Below are 8376 nucleotides of genomic sequence, written 5' to 3'. Positions count from 1 at the left end.
TTTACTTTTTATATCATATTTTAGTTTTTTTAAGTAGGATTATTTGTTTTGTTAAGAGATGTTTCTGATAAAGGATTAGTGGTTTTGTTGCCATACTGTTTATTTCTCCTCATTTCTCACCACACATTATGTCTTAGTATTACATATTTATTTTTTATTTATTGTATACATCACAGAATGGTTGTTTGAAGGGAGCTGTGCGTGGAAGAGAAAGATGTTCTTGGTGCGGGACAGACCAGCACGCCGCCATAACAACATTCATAATATTCTCCTTTGCGCAAATTGCCATTCGAGATATTTATTTGCGCCTTGTGGAAATTATTTATTTAAACGCCGGCAATCATCACCATCAGTCATTTTCACTGTCACCACGACCATAACCACCAACTTCACCATCAGCTAGGAAAACACGCCAATACTACACTATTCTAATACTGTCTTTGATATATTTATAAACCATGGGTCATATACAAGAAATAGATCACAAAAACACAACAATTAGACATACAGGCACACATATAACTTGTACTATTATAACAGTGGCTATCATACCACTAGTGAGACATTAATCAACATTTTTATATACTCGTATTTACAAACAACAGATCTATATCACTTTCTTCCTCTCCTAAAATAAAGTGACGTGATATACAAACACCCTGGCTGGCTTTATGACGACCACGGGTAATATGTGGGACAGTTAAACCTTCCGGTGATAAGAGGCAGACGGTAACAAGGTCCACGGGTCCACGCACAGCTGTCCCCGCCACCCCTCCCTGATCCTCACCCACCCTGTCCCTTCTGCAGCCAGACAAAAGGTGATGCTGTGCTTGGGAAAGCCGTCAAACACCCCCCCCCTCCCACACCCCTACCATCCATTGTGCTTCCAGGCTAGTGTTTGGAAGGTTTAATAGCGGAAAATACTGATAGAATGTTATCCAGAATACTCAAAATTAGGATTCTCGAGACCGTCTGGGAATGTGAGCGTGTCTCGAGTGTTGGCGATGACATGAGGGAATATGTTGTCCTCCAGTGTCTTATTCTGCTTGTTTTCCTCACTGGTGTCCGTTGATTTGCCTACAGCGGGAGATGGGGCTGATATTGTGTAGATTTTCTGTGGTTCTTCCTCCGTTTTTGTTCTGGAGGATGGAGTGTGTGAATCTCTCCTCTGCCTTCTCTGTCCCTCTTCCATGCCACCACTCGTCTCTGATCTCACTTCCCTCGAGAACAATGAGAACCCGTCAAGCATCCACGCCATGCTATCGCGATGTCTGCTGTAGTATTCCTTCAACGTGTCGCGAACTTGCTTACTGCACAGGATATATAAGTAGAAATTCAGCGTGTGGTTCAGAATCTCCAAGTTATTCGCCACAGCACTGAAGATGACAAACTCTAGCTCGCTGGTTCTCGTGCTGGTGTTGATGGCGTTAGCTATTCCCGAGGGCACGATGGTGATGACAAAGGAGGACATGACAGCAATAAGCAACCCCATCAGATACTTCTCCTCTCGGCTCTTGGACAATGAAGACGGCTGTTGATTCGAGTGATGGTTCAACATGCGGCGTCTCAGTTTCCTGTGGCGCAAGAAGCCTCTCAGTGTAAACAAGTTGAGCGTCACCACGGCTACGATGGGCAGGAACGTCACCAGAACTTGTCTAATCCACGAGTAGGCGATGAAGTAACCTTTCTGACTGGGATCGTGAATCATACAAGCTACCCACCACGTCTGGTTATCCGGAGGCGTGAAAGACGTCCCTTGGCACTCCCTGGCTAGTCTCGGTTGACGCAGGAAGCTCATAGGAAGCCACGCTATGACCGCTGTGCCCAAAGCCGCCGCCATGGAGATTCTAGGGAAGCGGGGAGTGTTGACCCGCTGGAACTCCGCAGGGCGACACACGGAGAAGAATCTGTACACGGTGATGCAGACAACAATGAGCACAGAGGTGGACATGGCCGTGCCGACGAAGAGGAGCTCGAAGTAAGAGTACCAGGCTGCGGTGGAGTAGTGGAGCGTGCCGCCAGCCAGGGCATGGTGGAGCGGGGAGATGCAGAGGCCAAGGGAGAGCAGGTCAGCCACAGCAAGCACCGTGAAGAAGGAAAACACGACCCCTGCAGTGGGAAACAGAGCGTGGGAATTTGCCTGTTCGTGTGTATGCTAAGCAATTATCGTACGAAAATAATGAAACTGCTGTACTTGTGTAGACTATAGATCAGACAAAACATGAAAAGGAATTCTATTATTATCATTATTATTATCTATCTTATTTTCGTAAACTTTCTTTCAATACATGATAAAGGAAATTACTACTACTACTACTACTACTACTACTACTACTACTTTTTTTTACGTAAGAGGGAGAAAGCTGGACAAAACAGTGAAAAAGAGGCACACTTATAGATGCCAGTTCCCTTGCAGGTCTGAGAGAATTAGCCAAAAGAAAGGGATAAAGAGAGAGAGAGAGAGAGAGAGAGAGAGAGAGAGAGAGAGAGAGAGCCAAAGCCAAAAGAAAGGGGTCTTGAAATCACTACTACTACTGTCACTTCTACTACTACTACTACTACTACTACTACTAATAATAATAATAATAATAATAATAATAATAATAATAATAATAATAATAATAATACCACCACTACTATCACCTAATACTACTAAAACTACCACCACTACTACCACCACTACTACTACCACCACTACTACCACTACTACTACTACTACTCCAGCCCCTAATCTTACACACCTTTGAACTGCGGCAGCCTCAGTAGAGCAATGACTAAGATATTTCCAAGCATTCCAACGGACACAATGATGGGCGCCACCACTCCGTAAGCCACGTAGCGAACCTCCCGCACCGCCTCCTCCTCCAGCTGTTCCTGTAACGGGTTCCCCAGGGGCGTCTTGAACCCCTGCACGCCCTTGTACACCACCGGGTGCGTGTGAAACCAGCTGTACTCTGCGGGTGAGAGAGAGAGAGAGAGAGAGAGAGAGAGGTTGGAGGAGGGAGGGACGAGGGAGTACAGCATTATTATTAGTGTTATTATTATTATTATTATTATTATTATTATTATTATTATTATTATTATTACTACTACTACTACTACTACTACTACTACTACTACTACTACTACTACTACTACTACTATTACTACTTCTACTGCTACTAACCACCACTACTTCTACTGCCTCTACTATTATTACTACTACTGTCTATTCCTACCACTCCTACTGCTACTACTACTACTACTACTTCTACTACTACTGTCTACTCCTCCTCCTCCTCCTCCTCCTCCTACTACTACTACTACTACTACTACTACTACTACTACTACTACTAATTACTACTATTACCACTACTACTACTACTACTACTACTACTACTACTACTACGACTACTACCATCTTCATTAGTTTTCATCATAATTACCCTCGAGCAACATTTGGAAGTGATGTGTGTGTCTGTTTGTCCGCAGAGAAAAAAGAAAAGAAAAAAAAAAACTGCTTCTATTTTGTCCGAGGGAATTTAACTTTCTTCCCTGCAGTACTTATCATCGTGGCAGCTGCGAGGAAAGAAAATAAACATCGAATTAGTAAGACATGAAAAGTACTACTAACTAGGTGTGTCTAATGCTCTCAGTTAACTTATATTTACAGTACTTAAACAAATAAAACACTGTATACTTTTTAATAATATACCAGTACATTCTTACACTATGCTCACTCACACGTTATACCTTCCATAGCACACACACACACACACACACACACACTCACTTGGCTGCCCTCATGCACCTCTTTCGAATAGGCTAGAATCACAAGCATTTTTTTCTCTTTTCTTTTTCTCTCTATATCATGTGGGCTTTTCACGGGAATTTATTGGCGAAAGGAGATACTTTTTGGGGTGCCTCCTGTCTGAAAACTCACCCGCTAGGAAACCGTTGCCCCGAGTGAGGAAGCCTATACTTGCACTCGGACCGTGGACAGGATTCCAACTCGTGCGCTTGGAGACCCCTCGGAGCCCAAAGTTCTTCATAGGAGGCCGCATCTCTTATCGCTACTTTCACGCTAACTATGAGGCAGCACGTAGACTGTCCGCTATTCACCCCCCCACACCCCCAAACGTCTCACCGGTTTCATCACTCATCAAGTCTAAAGTCAATTCAGCCTCACTCTTTCTCTAAATTCTAAAGCTTGTCTTCTCAAACTATTCTGTGCTTTATTTCCGCTATTTCAAAACAATTTTATTAAAATTTACTGGCGTTTTCTAAGGTGTGTTTATGGTTCTAGAGACAGACAAGATTTCTACATTATTTATTAGAGAAACACTTAAAAAAAACCGCTAATCAACTCTGTGGTCCTTGAAAATAGTCGTGATGAGAGACCAGAGCGTTTTTTAAGGTCTTTTTTACGGTTATAGAAGTAAAGTGACAAGATTTCTACATTATTAACTGGAGAAACACTCTTGAAAACTCGCTAATCATCTCTGTGGCTTTGGAAATAGTCGTGGTGAGAGAGCAAAGCGTTTCAGATTCTTTCATTACCGTAATGATTGATAGCACACGGATCTCTCTCTCTCTCTCTCTCTCTCTCTCTCTCTCTCTTCTGGTACGTCACTGAATCACTCTGCTATGCCCTCACTCACTACCATCAAACCACCATCATGTATACACAGACTACACCTTAGTTACCTGTACATAAGCCAGATAATTCATAGGATCTAAGGCAGTGTGTCCTATTACCTGTTGATCCTTTCCTACACCACCTACTGCAATGTCCGGCCACTCAAAACCTATATATGCCAGCTATTTCCTGAGTAGTAAGGAAGAGGAGGAAGAGGAGGAAGGAGTGGTAGGAAGAGGAAGAGGAAGACGTGAGAAATTACCGTCACTTGCACAGCCTATCCACACTAACTGAACCCACCACTGCCTTAAACTGCTTCAGTACTGAGATTCATTTTTACCTTGAGTTTTGGGCGTGATTAGAACATTTTATTGACATTAGGAAGGGTCTATGGAGGTCAAAAGATCAATGGCCACTCTTCACTATTTTGATCACCCCATAAGTTTCTGAAGCTGTATAAAATCACCAGATAGTAACCAGAATGAATATGAAAACGTGTCCTGGTACTGAAGGGATTAACCGCTTCAGTATACTAGGACACATTTCTACCTTGAGTTTTGTGTGATTAGACCATTTTATTGACATTAGGAAGGGTCCATGGAGGTCAGAAGATCAATGGCCACTCTTCACTATTTTAATCACCCCTTAAGTTTCTGTAATCACCAAATAGTAAGTAGAATGAATATGAAAACGTGTCCTGGTACTGAAGAGATTAAACCACAATCTCATCAGTGACAGTTTCTTATCTAACCCGTGAGTGACCCTTTAGAGAGAGAGAGAGAGAGAGAGAGAGAGAGAGAGAGAGCGGGTAACAACATCCTTCTCCCGTTGCCTCGCTGTACAAAGCTTCCTATTTTTCTTTTGCACCTTTTCTGTCTACCGCCGTAATGCAAGAATTTAGCCATTATTCCCCATCTTTCATCTCTTTCACTGGTCAACCGTGGATCTCCTTGCCTGTTTCTTATTTCCTCTCGCCTTTGCCATGAGCTGTTGTACGTAAGAGACAAGATATCTACATCATTACCTGGAGAAACACTCTTGAAAACCCCGCTAATCATCTCTGTGGTCCTTGGAAAAATAGTTTTGGTGAGAGACTGAGAGAGCAAAGTGTTTCTGAATACTGAACTCAATATCCACACCTTCCATTAATCCCACCGAGTTATTCCTTCAGTTTTAAGCTCCTTGGATAACAATTGACACGTGGTTCTTACTTTACAAACACGTGTAATTAATAAAACATATAATAATCTAACCTTACCTGCCACTCAAATCGTGTTAATTATTTCCTACAAGATATATAGTCATTTTAAGTTACCTGGATGTTAGAAGTCTTAGGTACAAATAATAAAACTTGTAATACTTAATTCTAACTAACAATATTCTGCACTATAACACCAACTTATCACTTTCACTTACTAGGATATCAGCAAAGGTCTCCAGTATCCTTGTAGTATAAGCGAACAGACACAACCAGACATAACACACCTTCATGCTACAACAGTCAACACCACACTGACAGTCACAGGCTCACAGAACACTCAAGGACGCGTCATATCACTATTACTCTCCTTTTCTTCTCAGGATGCCAGCTGTGTTCCGTTTCCTTACGTCAACATCGAGAAACAGTCACAGTCACAGTCCTATAGCAGTCTTTCAAAACATCGACAGGAGATCTAATAAGGAAGGTATTGATTCTCACGAGAGTTTGATGCGCCTCTCCTCAGCCCCGTAGAGAGAGGGTGTGTATTTAAGAGCAATTCTAATGGTGGTGGCAGCGGAGGAGATAAGATAAGGTGAAGTTGAGTCCCGCCTCATTGCTCCACCTGTTGTGTTGACGGGTTAAGGCGCGCTTACCTCATCACCCTCGCCCTGTAAAGACTTCCTGTTTGTTGGTAGGATGCTTCGATGCTGTGTGTTTGGTTTACCTAATTACTGAGTTCTTGTTTCTCTCTCTCTCTCTCTCTCTCTCTCTCTCTCTCTCTCTCTCTCTCTCTCTCTCTCTCTCTCTCTCTCTCTCTCTCTAACACTCAACCTTGAACCCCAACGTTATGACAAAGGACTTGAGAGAGAGAGAGAGAGAGAGAGAGAGAGAGAGAGAGAGAGAGAGAGAGAGATTCAAATATTTCTGAAGGTGCAACTTTTCCTTTTGTGTGCATGCAGGAACCCTCACCAATTAAACATCTATAATTTGTACTAAAAAAATAAAAAACTTTTCAAATGTGTTTTCTTGTCTTTAAGTGTCCCAAGTGTCAAAATTGGTTTGAATCAGTTGCGTGAGAACTTTTGGGTGTGGGCAGACACGTGCGTGACTCCTGGAGAGCGAGCGCTTTTGTGGCGGGCAGTGAATGCACGCAGAGAATGACGTGCAATAGATACCCACCATGCTGAGTCAGTGTTGAAGTGCGTCGTGTAATTCACCCGTAGCTGCTCTCCATACAAACAGACAGGGAGACGGACTGACTTTTAATTTCATACGTACAGACAGATACAAAGTCGCAGAATGGTCTCAGCGCGGGAGTTCCATGAGCGGTGGGGGTGGTGGTGGGTCCGGTGGGTCATGGTGGTGTTTCATGTAATACTGACCATAAGCAGCTTCGCTCTCCTTATTTTCCTGAGCAGGATAGAGTCGGTGATGCCGCAGCACTACACGCCAGACTTCGGCGTGATCATCCTCTTGGCACTGCTGGCCACCTGTACGGCATCCTGGGCATGACCACCTTTTGGCTGTCCCGCCGCAAGCTGGGGCGAGTGCTGGCCGTCATGTCCGTGCTGATCATCGCCCTCTACTACTTCTTCTTGTTGGCGCTGCAGCACCGGAGCGCCTTCTGCGGCATCAACAGGATCAACAACGAAACTCTCGTTCTGGACTTCGACGAAACACGGATCGCCAACTGTGACTTTGGCGCCACCGCGTGTCTCCTCACGTTCCCGAGAAGTGTACTGGTGCAGTGTCCGACGCTGCCCTCCTTCTGGGACCACGTGCTGGCGATGCACGACCCCACCGTGGAGGGCAGCGCGGTGATCAACAACCTGGTGGACGGAGGGCTGCTCTATAACATTTTCTTCCTCATCGTACTGTTCCTCTCCCTCGTGCTGTCCATGCTGCTGGGCGTCAAGGAGGCAGTGATAGTGCGCCCCGACCCTCACCGCGCCCCTGTGCCATTACACTCCATCCTGTAGCACCGCTCAGCCATTCTCGCGCCACTCCTCCTCAAGATCCCACAATGCTGGGAGACAGGAGTTCCTTGACAGTGCTCGGTGCCTCACTCACACTCCCTTGTCACCACAGGGAAGGCTCGCCACCTGCCTTAAACTTTCCATATTCCTTTACCACTGAGTTTGCAGAATTGTGTGCCATGCTCATTGTGTATTCCCTTCTTTCTTTACACACACACACACACACACACACACACTTGAGTAAAGTTTTTTTCGTACTGATTATCATAAAGAAATATGACCTTTTTCGTAGGTGTGTTTCACTGTTTGATCTGCTGCAGTCTCTGACGAGACAGCCAGACGTTACCCTACGGAACGAGCTCAGAGCTCATTATTTCCGATCTTCGGATAGGCCTGAGACCAGGCACACACCACACACCGGGACAACAAGGTCACAACTCCTCGATTTACATCCCGTACCTACTCACTGCTAGGTGAACAGGGGCTACACGTGAAAGGAGACACACCCAAATATCTCCACCCGGCCGGGGAATCGAAGCCTGGTCCTCTGGTTTGTAAAGCCAGCGCTCTAACCACTGAGC

General features: G+C 44.6%; 1 protein-coding gene across 2 annotated transcripts; it reads right to left on the bottom strand.

Moving 5' to 3' along the window:
• Nucleotides 1-82: 82 nt before the first annotated feature.
• LOC123512678 (probable G-protein coupled receptor B0563.6) lies at nt 83-6429 on the bottom strand. 2 transcript variants are annotated; one of them, XM_045269177.1, is made up of 4 exons: nt 6318-6429; nt 3426-3558; nt 2742-2954; nt 83-2109 (listed from the first exon to the last, which is right to left on the bottom strand). In XM_045269177.1, exons 2-4 carry the CDS (start codon nt 3436-3438, stop codon nt 935-937), a joined length of 1401 nt encoding a protein of 466 aa, XP_045125112.1. In that variant the 5' UTR covers nt 3439-3558; nt 6318-6429; the 3' UTR covers nt 83-934. The 2 variants fall into 2 exon arrangements, with proteins under 2 accessions (XP_045125112.1, XP_045125111.1); XM_045269176.1 differs by lacking the exon at nt 6318-6429 and adding an exon at nt 6035-6293.
• Nucleotides 6430-8376: the final 1947 nt, after the last annotated feature.

The sequence above is a fragment of the Portunus trituberculatus genome, chromosome 34 (assembly GCF_017591435.1).
Source record: "Portunus trituberculatus isolate SZX2019 chromosome 34, ASM1759143v1, whole genome shotgun sequence".
NCBI lineage: Eukaryota > Metazoa > Arthropoda > Malacostraca > Decapoda > Portunidae > Portunus > Portunus trituberculatus.
This window is presented reverse-complemented; position numbering and strand designations above follow the sequence as displayed.